The sequence below is a fragment of the Pararge aegeria genome, chromosome 15 (assembly GCF_905163445.1).
Source record: "Pararge aegeria chromosome 15, ilParAegt1.1, whole genome shotgun sequence".
Taxonomy (NCBI): domain Eukaryota; kingdom Metazoa; phylum Arthropoda; class Insecta; order Lepidoptera; family Nymphalidae; genus Pararge; species Pararge aegeria.
In genome coordinates this window covers 8,422,185-8,440,752 of record NC_053194.1, presented here as the reverse complement: position 1 = coordinate 8,440,752, position 18,568 = coordinate 8,422,185, and the positions used below count along the sequence as shown (strand labels likewise).

At 36.8% G+C, this 18,568-nt stretch overlaps 3 protein-coding genes across 4 annotated transcripts in view; 1 reads left to right on the top strand and 2 right to left on the bottom strand.

Annotated features, from left to right (window-relative positions):
* Positions 1-11,006, top strand: part of LOC120629689 (monocarboxylate transporter 10-like) — a 215,796-nt gene extending 204,790 nt beyond the window's left edge. For both annotated transcript variants that reach the window (XM_039898667.1, XM_039898668.1), the window contains 8 exons: positions 4,126-4,285; positions 5,359-5,666; positions 6,404-6,625; positions 7,443-7,580; positions 8,063-8,189; positions 9,200-9,303; positions 9,942-10,162; positions 10,531-11,006. In XM_039898667.1, the coding sequence (XP_039754601.1) occupies positions 4,126-4,285; positions 5,359-5,666; positions 6,404-6,625; positions 7,443-7,580; positions 8,063-8,189; positions 9,200-9,303; positions 9,942-10,162; positions 10,531-10,761 (1,511 nt within the window). In that variant the 3' untranslated portion in view covers positions 10,762-11,006. The remainder of the gene's footprint in view (positions 1-4,125; positions 4,286-5,358; positions 5,667-6,403; positions 6,626-7,442; positions 7,581-8,062; positions 8,190-9,199; positions 9,304-9,941; positions 10,163-10,530) is intronic.
* Positions 11,007-11,609: 603 nt separating this feature from the next.
* Positions 11,610-12,252, bottom strand: LOC120630052. The gene has a single exon (XM_039899181.1). It carries the CDS (start codon positions 12,227-12,229, stop codon positions 11,693-11,695), a length of 537 nt encoding a protein of 178 aa, XP_039755115.1. The 5' UTR covers positions 12,230-12,252; the 3' UTR covers positions 11,610-11,692.
* A 134-nt stretch (positions 12,253-12,386) lies between these two features.
* LOC120630051 lies at positions 12,387-17,851 on the bottom strand. The gene is made up of 7 exons (XM_039899180.1): positions 17,698-17,851; positions 17,324-17,403; positions 16,452-16,609; positions 14,096-14,167; positions 13,422-13,560; positions 12,761-12,882; positions 12,387-12,553 (listed from the first exon to the last, which is right to left on the bottom strand). The coding sequence occupies exons 1-7, from the start codon at positions 17,748-17,750 to the stop codon at positions 12,407-12,409; spliced, it is 771 nt and encodes a 256-aa protein (XP_039755114.1). The 5' UTR covers positions 17,751-17,851; the 3' UTR covers positions 12,387-12,406.
* Between the last annotated feature and the right edge of the window lie 717 nt (positions 17,852-18,568).

The window sequence follows — 18,568 nt, the reverse complement described above, 5'->3', positions numbered from 1 at the left end:
TTATGCTATTGGTTGCCTGGAAGAGAACGCTATGTAGCGATAAGACCGCCAAATTGTATGAATTGTGTCCTAGTTATTTACAATTGTTCTGTATTTTCATATCGTACAAGTGTATACATTCAATCGTTAAAGTCCACTAATCCGCATTTGAGCATGGTGGATCAAAACTTAATTGCCTTCTTTCCTATAAGAAAAGCGGTTTGTGCCCATTGTGGCAAAAATAGACCGAGAGTGATCTTAATATGAATTATTAGATACCTAATTGAAATTATATAACGTAGTTTCGGTTTGTTTTTTCTTGAAACTATGCTACATTTTGTACGTTTCATTTGTTGGGATATCAGCATAAAACAAGAAATTTTGTGTTCGAGCTATTGTCTGACATCTAGTGGCGTATCATCTATGGCGTCAAATAAAATACATTTTTCGAAGATTAGATTTATAAAAAACTTTTGCTTTGTTCAAATTCCTAACAATTCCTCCCCCCGAATGAGATATGCAGAGTACGTCTACCATGCAAACACTAGGTGGTATTGATAGTTTTCAATTGCAATCTACCGCCAGCTGTAAATGTATGAGATCATAAATATGCCGATACAGAATTCACGAGTGCAGTGGAAGTAGTAAAATTCGAGCGGCCGACAGTACGTGAGAGAGGAAACCGTCCGGGATATCGCCGCTTATAAACCGGGGTCTGTTTGACGGATAACAAATGACTACCAATTTAAAACGTTGGCTTCAGCTGTAATAGGAAAACTGTATCTCATATCTTAAGTATTCGCAATTCAATGAAAACAATTACCGCCCTTAATATATAATAAACGTGGAGTAACATCAGGTATCGGTGTCAGCCTGTAAAGCGGTAATAGCCTAGTGGTAAGAACTTTAGCTTTACTTTTTTTTTATATTTGGTTTACCAACAGCTTTACATTTCAAAAAAAGAATTTAAACTAGCTTATACAGTATGAAGACAAAATGTTCAGCTACTTACAGGTAAACACCGCATGCAATAAATAGTGTTAAACTAGCTTGCAACTACACAAACAAGATAAAAGTAGGTACGATAAGTAAGATACTTTCGAGGGGACCGAGTCTGAACCCTGGCATGGACCTCTTACGTTTTGTAGTTATGTGCTTTTTAAGCAACGTTTATTAGTAGAAGGATATAGCCTAGATTTTGTCTGGTTGCAGGCTTGGTCCATGACTAGCTACCCTACCGACAAGGTTTGCCGCCAAGCGATTTAGCGTTCCGGTACGATGTCACGTAGCAACAGATTAACGTAATGAGTTTAACTACCATACCCCTAACCTACCATATTAGGCTGCATCATGAGCACGGCGATATTGTAGTCATTGGCTAACTTGTATTGCAATAAAAAAATTATAAAAACCAATCAATTTACCAAATGTGTGTCCCAACGGTTGACGATTAACTAATTTCGCATAGCTGCTTCTCCAGGAATAAGAGAAGAAGATAGCATATCTATTACCCTTTAGTTTACCTAACGTCATAGCGATACTTAGTTATATTTAATGTTACTAATCACGGGATTATCGGGTCGACTGACTTAATGATCTGTGGATGACCTATCAACGCAGAGCTCAAATGGTTGGTCGAGAGTAGGATGTTATTTCATCACATTCTCCCCCCACAATGAGAAGAGGTTAAGACGGTGGACTCAACACACCTTTGAGAACATTATGTAGAACTCTCAGTCGTGCAGGTTCCCTCGCGATGTTTTCCTTCACCGTTGGAGCAAGTGATATTTTGACTTAAAACGCACATAACTTAGAAAAGTTGTGAGATTCTAAATCGGCCCCCCGAAAGTGAAGTCGAGTTCCTACCCAATACGCCATCACCGCTTACACCAATTTCCAACGAATGTTATTAATTGTCACACAATTACTTACTAAAAGAACTACTAGACCGTGGCTAACAAAATTTTAATGGGGCCACTTCGAGAGCTTCCCCTACGGAAATAGAATCACATAAATCAGCCAAGAAACCTAAGAGAAATCGGTGTATAAACATAAAAAAACCTACGTCCAATAATTGAGAACCTTGTACTACCTATTATTCTTAAACCTTTAATTGTATTTAAAATTATCAAATCATTATTTCTATTTAACCTGTACCCCTTTGCATTCTTTGTAGCAGCAACAAGTATTGTCCCAGACAGGGATTGTTTTCTCTGTCTATAAAATTGATCTCCATTGTTCGTAAGTATAGATAAAATCAAAGTTAAACGTTCAAAGACTGTATGGAATCCTATAATTTGATCACGTCTGTCCGATCGTCGGCACCCTTAATTTGTACAATTCACAGCCATTTGTAATGCCATGATATTCTTACAGCAATTGAAAATAAAAAGGTTTTTACGAGCTTTTATTTAACTTTAACGTTCCTCGCACCTAACGTACCTATATGCATAGGTATATTATGTTTTCCTTCCGGTTTAAAATTTGTTCTTTAGGCTATATGAAAATTCGCACATAAATTGAACAAATAAACATGATTTTACATAGCAGTTCATAATAAAAGTACATAATTGCATATGGCAACACATTCGATCTCAAATTCATTTCATGTTCTCATCTACGTTACTTTTATTTTAGGAAATACAGAAACAATTTGTTCTTAATTTTTTTAGTTCTGTAGAAAGCAGACTTCTCGGTAGTGTTCTGAGTTGCACGAAAAAAAAATGTGTAAACAGATATTCTTATAAGAAAATGTCTAAGACATAGTATTGTTTATTTTAATTTTTTTTTTATTATTTAAACTAATTAATTCTAACTTTGTGGTTAAGGCAAAATTGTTACTAATATAATAATAATCTATGGATGAAAACGTCTGAAACCAATGATTTTTATTATTATTATTATTATAGCAAAGTAATAGTAGTTAGTAACTTTATTATTCCTATTAGTTTGGTGTTTGCTTTTTGCATTTAAATTTAAGTTTGCTTCCTATCTTTAAATTCATATAAGTTCTGTGTTTATTAACGAACTCAGTGAATCCAATAGTGGCTAAAATAATTTGGTGTACGTACCTACTCATGAAGCTCTAAATTCGAAACATTACTTTCTGAAACGTTTAAAGTTAAGATTTATGCAGTGACTTTTACACACGACTAAACATTTTGCAGCTGTAATTTGGGTAATGAGTTTATAAGTAGAAGAAGAAGAAGAAACACTTTATTGCACGTATAACATACAGGAAAAGAAACAGTAAGGAGTATACAGTACACAATGTAGACATGCCTTATTGCTGCAAGCAATCTCTTACAGGCAACCTTTGTAGATAGGACTTACAGCAAGAGAACGTAAAGTAATTTAACTATGAGTAAATTAGATGGTATAGATAGTTGAGGATTGATCGAGACCTTCAAATTCTCTCGAATTATAGAAGAATAATTTAATTAGTTGTCGTTGTAATATAAGTTTCATTTTAATAAATCCCTACGTAAAGTATACGTTCATACGTGCTATTATAAACAAAACCGTAAGTATCAGTGCCCCTTTTTCTTTTATTTTTTCCTCATGGGGAAATCTTCGTGGATCATCACACCATCGGTAGTCACCGTTACCGCCGATGTCGGACTCGTACCGACTAAAACCCCACGGTGTTCCTACCAGTCGACTGGTGGCTGGGCCGGGGAACGTTTTCGCACACATCCGCGACACATTGCAGGCCCTCCTCTGAGACATACCAAAATGTCCCTACAACCGCTGAAGGCGCATCGGAAACACAAGGTGCGCCTTCCGACCCGAGGATATATCTCCAGCGGGTGACGGATTCCAAGTATCAGTGCCCCTAGAGTAACTTGCCAAGTTTACAAACTTAACTTTGGAGTTAAGTCAACTACATAGAGTTGTCAAGTTTTGTCATTTGATCACTTAGGTCCTCCATATAAAATGACAGACTTACGGCTTACGTGATTGTGACGTTAGTCTCCACGAAAGCTTACACTAAGGTTACAGGTATACTTAATACAGTGATACACTAAGGTTACAGGTATACTTAATACAGTGATACGGCTAGTAGGTACCTAAATCCCACAATAGGGGTTGGACCATGGTGACATTTAACATCATGCTTATAAAATGTTACTTATTAATTTCCAGGTACTGTAGTAGGTGTAGGGGTGGGGTTAACTCGAGACTGCTCAACGTTGATGGTGGCTCAATACTTCAAAAGGCGCCGCGAGCTGGTGGAGATCTTCATCGTGAGCGGAAGCGGCCTCGGTATTGCTGTCATGTCGACTTTCATCAAAGCTGCCATCAGGTACATAAAGAAAAGCTTACTTTCACATGTTTGAACACAGACTCTTGAAGAAACTCCAAGCATCTTCAGTTCGCCATTAATCAGACCTGACTTTTAAAAATCGTATTGTTTCTTCTTAAGGTTCCGTTTCCAAGGGTTAAAACGGGGCACTATTACTAAGACTTCGCTGTCCGTCCATCTGACTCTATCTGTCCGACTGTCACCAGGTGGCAGGCTTTTTCTCAAGAACCGTGATAGTTAAAATTTTCACACATGATTTATTTCTGCTGCCGCTATAGTAACGAATACCTACTAAAAACAGAATAAAATAAATATTAAAGGAGGGAGTATGGGAGATACTGCAAGTATGATTTTTTTCGGTTTTATAGATAATGGTACGGAACATTTGTCTGCCTCGCAATTCACCGCTTTTGTTTAAATGTAGAGATGGACTGGCGCTTGGCTGCACACAGACTTGATAAGCGATTACGCAGCTTCACGTAGAGCGCGCTTGTCTAGGAGATGCCTATTTATTCTTGAGTTAAAGGAAACTATATTATAGTTAGCGAAGAAAACCAGGGCCGGGGGCATTTCAGACCTTATATGTGTATATTGTTTTGAAACGACGGAGGAACACATCGTTCATATCCTAAGGATATCTACCATTTAACGATGCAGATCCTTGCAATCTCGAGAGCGTGAGAACTATATCGGAAAATTTCTGAGCTTATCTCTAAAATATATCTTGTACAATAAAGACGGCCCGACTTGAGACGATATTCCAAACTTTGGCGTCTTGTTTACTTTCGCCTCATCACCCATGCATGCGTCTCCTAGCATCGAGATTAACTGAATCTCGACAGAACCATCCCATAAATAGCTGCGGAATGCATATTTATTCACTGTGTTCACGGAATATTGGGCGAAATCTTAAGCCAAACAGAAATACAGGAAACCTTTGAGCAAACTTTCATATAAAAAATAATAAAAAAACATTTTCTTTGCACTGGTAGAAACATTCTGAGCAGAGAAAGTTCTTCAAAAGTTGAAAACTAAAATGTATCTGCTAACTTTAGTATTATTTAAAATTCTAGAGCAATCGGGTGGCGATTAGGACTACAGGCAGTGACAGGAGTGGTATTCGTGACTTTTATACTTGGCATGTTCTACCGCTCGGCATCCTTGTATCATCCTCAAAGACGCGCCATTCTGCACCTTAAGAACCAAAACAAAATCAAAAGGAAAATGAAAGACAGAAACAAGTCTGACGACAGACAGCCTTTCTTCGACTTTTCTACTTTGAGATCGAAAACTGTAAGAATCTTGCTCATGTCTACCGGGATATCGGCGTTTGGGATCAACACGCCTATATTTTACTTGGCTTATCATGCCGAAGAGGAAGGTATGTCATCTTTTTAACCTTCACATAAGAGGATTTGTTATCTGATTGTTGTATTGTCAAAACAAAAGTTTTAACAAAAAAAAATTCTGCTTCTTTAAATAAGTTTTTGTTTTGTGTGTAGGTAATTAATATAAAATAAATATAAATATAGTCAAGTGATTTACTCATATTTTGTACTGGTTTAATGTAGCATTCTAATAAGGAAATGGAACCAAATTTTATTCTATTAATATAATATAATAAATACTCGCTGATAATTGTGTACAGACTCATCTTTTCCTTATCCTAAGGTTGCCACTAAGGCCGCATCTACCGTCCGTCTTTGTATTTCTTTTCTTCTTTTATTTTCCTAACTTCAAAGTGGTGTACATATAAAGAATTAAATAAGTTAATAAAGTAAATAACTAGATACAGCTCAAAATCGGGCATTACGACTTTCAAATCGTGGATCTTACGGATGCTTAAGGCTAGAATAGCAACAAATTTTTGCACAGAATATTATGCTCTTTCCAGTAACCTACCACTCGATAGATTTCAGCATACATTTCGCTTCAATTCTACAGTGTTGATAAAATGACCAGTAAAAGCTTTCTGCTGGAATAAATAAATATACTGGAATGCTGAACATTTCTACAATTTCACGCAGCACGACTTATGCATTGAAATATTCTTTCATTCTCGTGATTCTATTATTCGTACTAAAGCGTAACATCTGAAGTACTTTCTAAACATTTTAGGACTGGGCGACACCGCAGAATTGCTACAAGCCTACCTCGGTCTAGGGTGGGCAGTGGGATGTGCAGCATTCGGTCTGCTGGTGCGACAGAACTCGGCAGAATGTCGAATAGCGAGGCAGTACCTCACACAGGCTGCTGTGTTTGTATGCGGGCTGGCTACCATGGCGCTGACGGCTGTGGAAGGTTCCTACAGCGGATATGTAATGTTCGCCTGGATCTATGGTTAGTTTTTCTGGAATGTGTCGTTCTTTAATGTCTTTTACTTAAAAGCTAACGCCTCAACGTTAACGTTGTCTTGGCTTAACTTAGGCATTAATGATCAAGCCAAAAATATTGTTGATATTATCAATTGCAATATATTTCACTTTTTTTTATTAAGTTTCTAGGTATACGTAGATAAACGGAGTCCCGATTTCGAACTACGTTACTGCTTATCTGGGATATGTGCTTACCAGTGGCGTGCACTTCAAACATGCACAAAAGCACTGCATACCCAAATTAGTATATATAATTCGTATTGGAGTGGATTTTTTCCATTTTGTGCTATGTACCTGCTTTATGCATACCATGGTCAAAAACCCTGTGCACGCAACTGCACATGATGTGGTGCTAACACATGATAGACAAGGGCTCCCTGTAATATATAACGATGAGCAAGGCTGCTGGGAAGAGACGCCAAGTCTCGCAAGAAGTCTTAGATGCGCAACTTTACGGAGAGACTGGGTTGGACCAGCATTCCCTCTTTGCAGATGCACCTAAAGAAGAAGAAGAAACTCGGGGGTATCGAATTATTGATAACAGATATATATTGTTTAATTTAAGAAATTTAATATTCCTGTATCTTGCTTTATCGGTGAAGGAAAACATCGTGAAGAAACCTGTCTGCCTGAAAGATAACGTTTTTAAAGGTTTGTGAAGTCTACCAATTCGCACTTGTATGCTGTTGGTCTACGGCTTAAACCCTCCCTCTAGAGGAGACTCATGCCCTGTTAAGTGGGCCGGTTATGGGTTGATGATGATGATGAATTTTTCATTCCAGGTATATTCTGCGGCGGATACCATTACTCCCTGAAGATGTACACATACGAGCGCGTTCGTTCGCGCAACTTCGCCCGTACGTGGGGCTTCGTGCAATGCTCTCAGGCTGTGCCTATAGCGATCGGCGTTCCACTCTCTGGTAAGTGGTTACTTAATAAAGGCTAATTGGTCAGTTATAGGTACCTAATAATTGCTAGTGAAATTGTGTTAAATACCAACACTTTTAACATTTTGGTGGTTTTCCTGCCATTTTCTTTTATAAGTCAGCCTCCGTTCATTCCTTTAATCCACATTGACAATGCAGCATAGCGACCATAGAGTATACAAACATTACGTTAAGTACCTAGTGACTTTTTTTTAAAGGTCTGTTTTTGGCCTGTCTATTAATGAGTATTCTATTTTAAAATGTTATTTGAATATTTCCGCGCTTTTTTGAGAAAAACTAAATATCTTATCGCATCGCTGCACGCTGCTAGGTTCCGACTCTATGGAACGAAGTGTAACTTCTGTACCTTCTGTTAGATAGACATATCGTAAGTAATATCAGTATCCTGTAAAAACTTTTTACCTTTTATTGCGCGAGTATGTACCTACCTAAATGTATTTGCTTATCCATTCCAGGGTACATAAACGTGGGATGCGGTGGCAAGGCGGGATACTACTTCAGCTCTACGTGCTCACTAATAGGGTCACTGTCGCTATTTTGCATCGACTTTCATCGTCGTAGCGTCGCTCATAAACACACCAAGTAAGTCAATTAGACCCCTATATAAGTATCCAAATCGTTATAATTAAATTATAATAATATATGTTATAATTAATGAAGCTGTGATAGCGGTGATAGATGAAACTTCGTCTTTCCTTTCGTGGAAGCCGAGTTCGAGCCGAGTTATTTGCGTATCAAATTTAAGCAATTTAAATACCTACTAAGTACCTACTTGCTTTAAACGCTGAAAGAAAAACATCTTGAAGTAACCTACGAACATGAGAATTCTTCATAACGTTCTCAAGGGCGGGTGTAGTCTACTTATCCGCACTTGGCCAGCGTGGTAGACTACGGCCTAAACCCATCTCATTCTGAGAGGAGACCCGTGCCCTTAGTGGGCCGGTTATGGGTTGATGATGATGTTGATTATAATTTTTCTATACAAAAAAAAAAATTAAGGTTAAATTGCACTGACAGGCTACATATATGCTTCTATTGGTTTGCTCATATTTAAAGCCTGCACGCCTACGTTAAAGCTTAAAATAAGAAAACCTGAAATCATGTATTGGGTTTTATTCATTATTTGTAGCAGAAAACCAACAACAGATAAGATTCCCTATCTTCCATCTCAATGCCATACTCAAGCCCTCATCAAAACGTGCCCTATTTTATGTGATACTAGCTGTGCCCTGCGGTATCACATGCATACACTCAACGCTGTACCTACGATACGCAGGGTACCGGTACATAGTCTATGTGATCTATGTCTATGTCTATTTTGTTTGCTATGTCATTTTTTTTTCGGCAGTATCATCTTAAATCAATGTTTGTTTCATTAGAAAACAAAACTATTGATGTAAAAAAACAAAAGACAAACTTCCTTTTCAACAAAAAAAAAATGCCAAATCGGTTCATAAACCGTATTAAAAACCTCATCCTTTTTAAAGACTTTACAAGACGTAAACGGGTTGTTGTTACATTAAAAACATAGGGATAAAACTAGCATGTTTTATCCAAGCGTTAAACTAACTAACGTTTCTATTGTTATTCAGAGAAAACGGCGGAGGAGTTGGGTGCGAATCGGCTTGCAGTGCGCCACGGAGCCGAAGCCGTGACCGCGAACCTCGTGCCGCCACTGGGGCTGCCACAGCACTGGGTAAGTATCATCATTACCCCCTCCAGCTGTTGCCCGCTGTTTGTAACAAATCTCGTAGGAACCGTTTGTTTACATTGGACAAAATATAGCCTATGTTAAACTTCGTCTTTTAACTAACTCTATGCCAAAAATCACGTGGATTGTTTGTTTAGTTAGGATGTAAAGGAAGGACTCACAAACACACTTCCTCATTCATAATATTAGTAAGGATTAGCATAGTACAAGAATGGATTTAGAAGTTCAACGCCTTTGATCTCGTGGTAAATAAATATACTACTTGTCGTAGACACACATCGCCATCTAGCTTGTGTTATGGGAACTGATGAGAATTTTTTTTACGAATACCTTACATACATAAATATTAAATACATATATAATATAACCCAGACACTGAAAAACAACACACAAACCGAATCCAAGGCCGTGCGCTCGATTCCCACAAGTGGAAAATGTTGTGTAATGAATGTGATTGTTTTTCAGAGTCTAGGTGTTTATCTGTATATTATGTCAGTAGTTAGTACCCATAACACAAGCAACGCTTACTTTGGGGCTAGATGGCGTTGGGCGTATTGTCATAATAAGAATATTTATTGGTTTATTATTATTTAATTGGAACCTTACCCTGCCCTTATATAAAGTTCTAGGAGCAGAGTTGGTAGCCCCAGGCAGAGCGGGTCGCGACCTGTTACTGGACAGCATTGGGCCGGGCAGTCTGGGCTCCCCACCACCCAACATTCCGCCAGAGCTGACATGCATCAGCGAGGAGGGCGGGCTAGACTTAGACCTAGATCTAGATATACCCGAACATCTGCTGGAGGACCTAGACTGTGGTGGTGATTGTATTACGAGCTGCAACAAGGTAATGCTCTTTCTTTCTTACCGCCGAATTTTAACTTATAACTTCAAACCATAACACAACTTTTAATAGACCGGACATTACACTTATGATGCGCCTTCGCTCCGAACATATTCCATTGATTAAATTTGCTTTCATGATGGAAGAAGTACATGATTTTAATTTTGCATGTGAGGCTGCGTCTTATTTCTTTCAGTAAAAACTATGGCAATGGTTTACTTGAAAACTATTAGCGTTACGGTTTTACAGATAAGTCTCAAGAGACTGTAGATAATGTACCTATTAAAGCCTCTGAAGTATTATTTCGGTTTTCATTTACACGTTGTATAATAAACCATTTCTAACCCGATGTTATACATCACACTTTCTAGGTGGAGAACTATTTAATGCTGAGCGAATATGAGAACAATCTGATAGCTGAACTACCGAACTTGAATGAACGTAAAGGCAGGCGTTGGTCGTTCGTAGTTTCCAACAACTCTCCTCAACCGTCCACTCAAGAACACCACTCCCCAGAGCCGCGGAACGATATCAAATGGAAGAAAAAGTGCCATAACACTAACAACAGACTGATTACAGTGATAAACGAAGCGTCGTTATAAACCAACATGGAGTACCCTCGATTCACTGACTTTTCCAGCAAGTTGCCAACTCGTCGTATTAATATAAACGCATTTTTGATAGCGACAGTTGTAAACTTATAGCATATTTTGTATGGGGATAAAAGGGTGGCCATCACTTAGTAGTGGCTCCGAAAGTTAGTGAATCGGGAGCTGTTGAGACAATAAATAGAGGAGTAACCTTATTTAGTGTATCAATGACCTATTTAACCTCATAATTTATTTGTTGTGTGTGTATAGTAGTCTAATTTGTGTATTGTTCTGTATTATTTATTAAATTATTATTAAAAATATCTTTCGAAGAATTTTTTTTTTTCTTTATCTTGCTACAGGCTACTTCAGGTTCCTAATATGAATGACCTATGGATATAGGTCATTCATATTAGGAACCTGAAAGTGTATTGTACAAATATAGTGTACAAATTCCTCGGTTCGTTTCCGGGTCGGGCCAAAAACTTAGATATAAGATAGTAGCACAAGTTACGGACAAGGCACCAGTCACAAGTGATGGAACCTTTCATATTTCTGTGATAAAAAATAACATTTTGCTCTTGGCAACACTAAAACCATAGAGAATAGACATAATTATTATGACCGCCATATAGAGAAATGGTTAAGACTGTTTCTTCTTTCTCTTATGCATAAACCTTTCCATAACTGGTGCCAACACGGTATTCAGCCGTAAGTCCCGGTTATTATCACTAAGATGTGATAATTATCGTTAAAGCTCGCCATCTTCGATTAATAGCTTAAACAAAAGACACAATAGTCATATAAATAAAACACAATTTACAAGAGGGTAGTTAAATATATTGACATCTTGTAATTGATAATAATAGTAATAATTAATAATTCGTATAACGTATAACTAGCGAATACAATACTGCACAAAAATATTTTTGGACACAATTTTTCATAATTTTTGTGGGGTAACGATGTCCTCTAAGAACTGGGCGAAACACCGCATTGCTTCGAGCAGCGCGGCTAGGAGTATCGATAGGGATAAACTCACCAACTTCTGATTCTCAGATCTGACGATTTCGTTGTTCGTAACAGGAACTAAACTTTGGCTCGCACCTACGCTAAGAATGCTCGGGTTATCACAATCAATATTATAAACATTTGTACCAACTGCCGATTCTTTCATTCTGGAATCACAAACATTTTTGACGTCACACGACAGGTTTATCACAATAAAATCGGAATCGATCAATCGATCGCTTCTGTCACTGAGCACATCTGTCAACTCGTCTTTATGAGATCGGAACGAATTTGGCGCCATAACAGTATCATGATTAAATTTAGAACAACTTGGAATCTCATTCCAATGCACAGCACTTTGATTTTCATTAGTTAGGCACTTTATAACATCTTCACCTTCCACTACATTAACACTAACATTTTTCTTATAACTATACCTCGCAGAATCGTCGTTCTCACCCGACGACATACCGCTGTCGTTATCTGCATTACTATTATCTCTTATTGGAGAGATATGCTCGAGATTATTGTTTTCTTTATCACTTACTAATTCTACGTTTGATTTATTAAAACTACCGTAGGATCTATTGGGTGCATAACTGGAAGTATGCTGAAGTACCGTGCCCGGGGAGGGCACGGCCTCGGGTCAGGAGACTTTACCGCAAGCGATGCTCCCCTTTATAATTATCGCATTAGAGATAAGCTCTTGTGGTCCGAATATGCTATCACCGTCGGATAGTGTTGTATTGTTCAAAGAACAAGCGTCATCGAGTAATAATTCTGATCGCAGTCCCTGCAAACAAATTAGGATGCATTAGCTAAATTGATTTATTGAAAAATAAGGAGTATAATTTAAAAATTATAATTAAAATCATTTCTTAATCACAATTTTAGTTAGTTTTGCAAAGTCACCGAACAATCAGATTCACTACGGTGGCCACCGTCCACGCCTTTTTGTTAAAAGCGTAGCGTAGCGTTTAATAAAGAGGTCATAACTCACCTCAGAAAAATATTCATAATCTTTTTCGAAGGACAGTATAAATATACAGAATATCGCCATCAATATATAACTGCAAAGGGAACTGACGACGTGGCAGATATGAATTCCACTGGAAACACCACCTGCAACGTAGGAAAAATCTACTTGAAAAATTATAAGACCTTTTGCAAGAAGCGTAGCGTATAGATTTTTTAGGTGAGAAATTCAGAGATTCCGTATCAGTGAACCAAATAAGTTAACCGTTTGAAGACGTGTTAATTGTGTGAGCGTTGACTGGGTTGATTGACCGTTCGTGTTAAATCTAGCCCGGTAGGGTACGCGAAGACGAGATTTTTGATTTCGAAGTTTATTAAGCCCTGTTTACACGAGCAACAGAGCGGTTTAAAATTATAATTTATCATCATGAGCCCATAAATGTGTGTGTGCAGGCCTTTCAGAGCTAAGACCGACAACGCTGTTCCAATGTGATTTGATGGGCGCTTGATATAACATCGATCCCATATCAATTCGTCCGAATAAAACCAAAATGACGTAACCGGTTTAACCTTAATAAATTGCAGGTTATTCAGAAACCGGTACCAAAACCGGTACTGATTTTAGGTACACCATAGGAGGATCCCATGGTCATGTCTAACATTGCAAAGGTAAATTTTATCCTTACCTTCAGGCAAAAATGTAGATACGGCTCCAAAAACTGCCATTACAACTAGAACAAGGAAGCTCACATTCGCAAGGCATTGCCTAAGCACTGTCAATCTTTTATCATAGAATAGTGTACAAATATATGTAGTTATGATGCACTGAAAAGAAAAGAACATCATTAGAAATACCTTCATCAATTATCAACAGACAATAACAGTCCACTGGTGTACTTTAGACGATAACAGTCCACTGGTGTACTTTAGTACACCAGTGTTCTGTATCGTATACACACTGTTCAGTGTCTATTGACCTCACCCAAGGGTTTTCCCATAATCACTACGCTGGATAGAAGGGTTGGTAATCGCAGTAGATAATAGTAGTAGCATGGAGAACTCTACAGGCAACAATGCTGATTAGCGGCAGAAATAAGCGTGGCAATAGTACTTTCCCGGACGAGCTCAGTCAGAAAAAGCTCTACTACTACTAACTGTATTTGATCTGCCATCACAACACGGCATAAGATTACGCAATAGACGTAGAGTCTATGAAGTGTTTTTTTTTTATTAAAAAAGACAATGATTTAAAATCACCAGGTCAAAATCAAACAGCGTGTCAGATCTCGAAGCAAAATAGGGAAGCTTTTTAAGGCATGTTATTGTCATAAACTGTCTATTGAGGTATAAATGAACTAACCTGCACCCATATGTACAAAGTTCCAAACCCACATATAAATATGTTTAGCGCTCGCAGGCATTGTTCATCCACCTGAAAAAAGAAATTTCGTCGTTGTATCAAGACCCACATGTTTACCAATATGAACCCTGAAAAGAGACGGTCCACTATTGAAGAAAAAATACGACCATATTATGCTATATGCAATACATATTATCATATGAAGGCCTTTTGTGGTCGAATATTTCTACACCATACCTATTAATTATTATGACGTCATAAGCATGTAACAGTATATCTTCTTCCACATAATAGCAATCAGATATGAGGAGGCCAATTCAAGGCGATGTAACAGTCATGCACTAGTTAAATCGCGTCTCATTGTACCTACTTAGAAAGATTTTGCGTAAATACCTATCTATTTTTATAAGGAAACTAAGATTTCTTTTCTGCTACTTCTTAAGACTTTCTTATTATATTCTACTTCTGGAACGTAAGTATATTAGCAAAAATAAATCTATCTGTAATAATTATGGGTTTTACAAAATTCTTTAGGATCTCTCTACTTTCCCGAGTTAAAACGTATCCTATGGAAATATCCAGAATTCAAACTATTTACATGCAAAATTTAACCACGGTAAGTATATCGGGCAAACCGTGTATAGGTAACACTTGCTATTTTTGAATCCCGATGCTAACCTAGCTGTATTACCGGGACAATTAATATCCTATGTCCATAACCAAATTATAAGCTGATTTTTATGAAGATGGATTCAACGGATGAAACGAACATAGGTGTTCATCTTTTGAGTCATTATCATCATCATATAAACCCATTACTGGCCCACTAAAGGGCACGTGTCTCCTTTCACAATGAGACAGGGTTAAGGCCGTAGTTCTAACACGCTGGCTTTCTGCGGATTGTTGGACTCCACACAACTGAGAACATTCTGGAGAACTCTCAGGCATGCAGGTTTCCTCACGATGTTTTCTTACACCGTTGAAGCAAGTCATACTTAAATTTTTGAGCAATTAATAACGTACATAATTAGAGGTTAGAGGTGCGTGTTGGAAATCGAACTCGACCCCTAAAAGTGAAGTCGTAGTCCTACCCACTGGGCTATCACCGCTTCCTTTTGAGTGTTAGGAGTCCATAAATTGTAAGGATTTGAGTTATTCTACAATGGAATTTTTAATAATGCCATCATCGTCTAGATAACACAGACAGTATTTGAAGACTATGTATGTGTGCTTCGTCGGACCGCTATAAGACTATACTTACTCTGTGATATTACCGCAAGGCACAAAAGTCGATAATGTACTATAACTATAATTCAGAGTACCTAATTGCGTTGGTCTAGTCATCGTCATTAGGTCCTTGGTTCGATTCCCAGGTTAGGACAGTACCTAACTAGTACTGAGCTTTTCTATGAAAAAATTCTTAATACCAGCCCAGAGTTAGAAAACAAGCGTTCCTGCGCCTGTTTTTTTACCAGTTGTGTAGGATCTGCCGTCCCCTATTAGACTATGAGAGTGAGGGAATAGAGTGAGTGCACTATAATATCTCTCGCGTAGTTAAATAAATAAATAATAAATATACTAAGACAATATACTCGTCGGCATCTAGCACGAAAGTAAGCGTAGCTTGTGTTATATGGGTATAAACATAAATATTTTTATGAATAATATACATAAATACTTATAATATGCAAATAAACACCTAGACACTAAAAAACATTCATGTTCATCATACAGACATTTTTCAGTTGCAGGAATCGAACCCACAACAGCCTTGACTTGGAAAGCAGGGTCGCTGCCCACGCCGCCCAATCGGCCGTCTAAGTTGGTAAATCTCTCTTTAAACTGACCAACGTGGACAAAATCGGCGAGAGAAACTGTTTTTTATCTACAATTTTAATATGTTGCAATTTCCTAGTCAGGCATTAACACAGAGTGTATCACAGAAACATTGCAGTTAGTTACAAATGCTGTATGATTAACCTAAATATCCATGAGTAGCAGTAAATGTTTACACAGATGCTGTGAATATACATGCATTAATATTTAACTATGGTAATGCAAACAACATAATTTTGAAATATACAATAAAAAATTATATAATGTTGACCATTAATATTTTTAGATTACATCAGATAACATATATTATATACCACACATATAATTTTATAAGTAATAATAATTTAAATGTGATGAGACAAGAAAAGGCATAAAAACTCTTTTGTTCTTTCTTCAGTTAAAATTAATCAAATGTAAACACTATAATTTCGATTCATCGACTTCTAGTTATGCAGACACAAACATACAGAAGCTTGTTTTACATTAACCATTCTTCGCAAATCACTACACAATGCCTTACCTTAAATAAGAACAAAAAGAAGTAAACCAGGAAGCCCAATGACAGGAATGTGGCTGAGAAGGAAGCTATCCTATTTGCAAACAATGTCACATTTGGATTTGGGGTTAAAGAGCCAAGGACATGAACCTGCTGGTATCTGTCATAGATGATTTTGCCAGCTGAAAAAAATATTTGTTAGCACGCCACTCGATTTTGTGAGTTAGTTAGTACATCAAATAAATTAAACAAAATATATACTAAAGACTATAAATTAGTTTATTTATAATAAACATTGTGTAATGTTAGAATAATTACAGTTTTGTTGAAAGGTCTGTCTGTCTGTCTGTCTTTTTGCATTTGCCATCTTCCTGCTTTATGCATGCCCAGTGATGCCACTGCTTGTTAAACTTTAATCATGTCATTGAGTTCTAATTAGAGTTGAAAATTTATTGATATCTGTACAGATGAATATTTTTTTAATAAAATAAAAAATTGCTTGCTTTTTAGTACTTCCAACATGCATATCATATCATATAAAATAACCAAGAATGATCCTGATAATGTTTATTCAAATTACATTTAAGCTATACCAGTCTATTAGTTAGAGTTACGTTATTTTGCCTGTGTTAATATCTTATATATTGGCCATTTATACCCTCGGTTTGATAGCTCACTCCCCCACATAGGGTACAGAACAGCAGGTATATGCTCTAACAATAAAACAATGGGACATTAATCGGCTGAAGATCAAGGTGGTATTATTCAGAAATAATTAAATTGATTTATCCGTCCACATTATTATACAACAAAAGCTACGCTTTTGCTCAGTTACATGAAACAACCTATAGAGCATTACAACATACAAATTCAATATAATTTACTTTTGCTCTTACCTAATGCTCCGCTGGCAATGTACATGAATGCAAGGCCAGTGTTGAAAAAAATCGTTTCTTTAACCACCTCAGAACAAAGACTGAAAAAAAGAGACATTTGGTACTTCAAAACAAAAAAGATTATGCTTACAAGAAAAAGTGAAAGGCGATACTGAAAGATTTGTTATTAAAGAAGTCTTTCTTTAATTATTTTGGTGTTTATAGCTGAATCAGACAGAAAGTTTTATGACTATTTTATAGTCAATTTAACCAGGATTAACTAATAATAAATTGCTTGAGATGCTCTCATGAGAGAACCTATGAAATTGATACTTTAAAATATTTATTAATAAAATTAGAGAAGAAATTATGCAATTTTAACAATGCAAACTCACGATAAAATATAGGATGTACATAATACTATTAGCGCACATTTAAAAATTAACATATTAAGCCCAAATAAAACGTAGTTTAGCAAAATTTAATTAAGTACTGTAAATTGTACACACAACACAATCTACAAGACGTCAGTTTGTAATTGTCCTTTTTTTTCAAATGTCAGAGAAAACATTGACAAGACTCTGTGTCGAAACCCAGTCAGAGCGACTTTTTTATCCCTATTATCTATTCAAAACACCAACTGAAAAGTGAAAAGTAGTCAGATTCCTTAGAGGCCTATTGTCACTGGCTGTACAGGGCCATCGCGTAGCGTTGATGGGTTTTAATGATGGAGAAGACTGAATAGTGAACATTAATTATAATTGGTTGGCTTTTTAAAACTCTTTATTGTACAACAAAAAAATGGTTTACAAAAGTAGTTTGTAGTAGCAGTCAGTTTTGTCATACAGATGACCTTTTTGCCATCAGAAGAAAACGAATAGCATTCTTGATGAAAAGAACGTAGGTAAACAATAACAGAATTCTGAAGGCATAACCAATTAGATACGACTCTCCAATTTACAAGCTTTATATTAAATTTGTGCCTGGAGGCACAAATTCTAATTTGTAATTATTTTGTATTTTAATATTAATATCTCATGTAAGTTTTTTGATTTAGTTTTTGATTATTACTGTTTTTAATTATTCTTTGATGTAGTAGCGTAAATGGGTCATAGTTACCAAATAAATAAATATTATTATAAAATGCGGACGTAATGCTAAAGCTAAATTTCGGCAGTGCGAGAAAAACGTATGTATAATTAACCCCAGAGTGTTTTTATATTTAAAAACCCTAATCTATGATCAATACTAAACTGTCAAGTGTCA

Bases quoted from the DNA above. Each gene is read 5' to 3' on its own strand.
- LOC120630052 (XM_039899181.1), bottom strand. From the start codon at position 12,229: ATGTCGTCGGGTGAGAACGACGATTCTGCGAGGTATAGTTATAAGAAA.
- LOC120630051 (XM_039899180.1), bottom strand. From the start codon at position 17,750: ATGTTAATTTTTAAATGTGCGCTAATAGTATTATGTACATCCTATATT. The intron at 14,168-16,451 runs GTAAGGCATTGT...TTCTTTTTTCAG, and splicing joins TCTTTTTGTTCTTATTTAAG to GTGGATGAACAATGCCTGCG. The intron at 12,883-13,421 runs GTAAGGATAAAA...CCTACGTTGCAG, and splicing joins ATCTACATTTTTGCCTGAAG to GTGGTGTTTCCAGTGGAATT.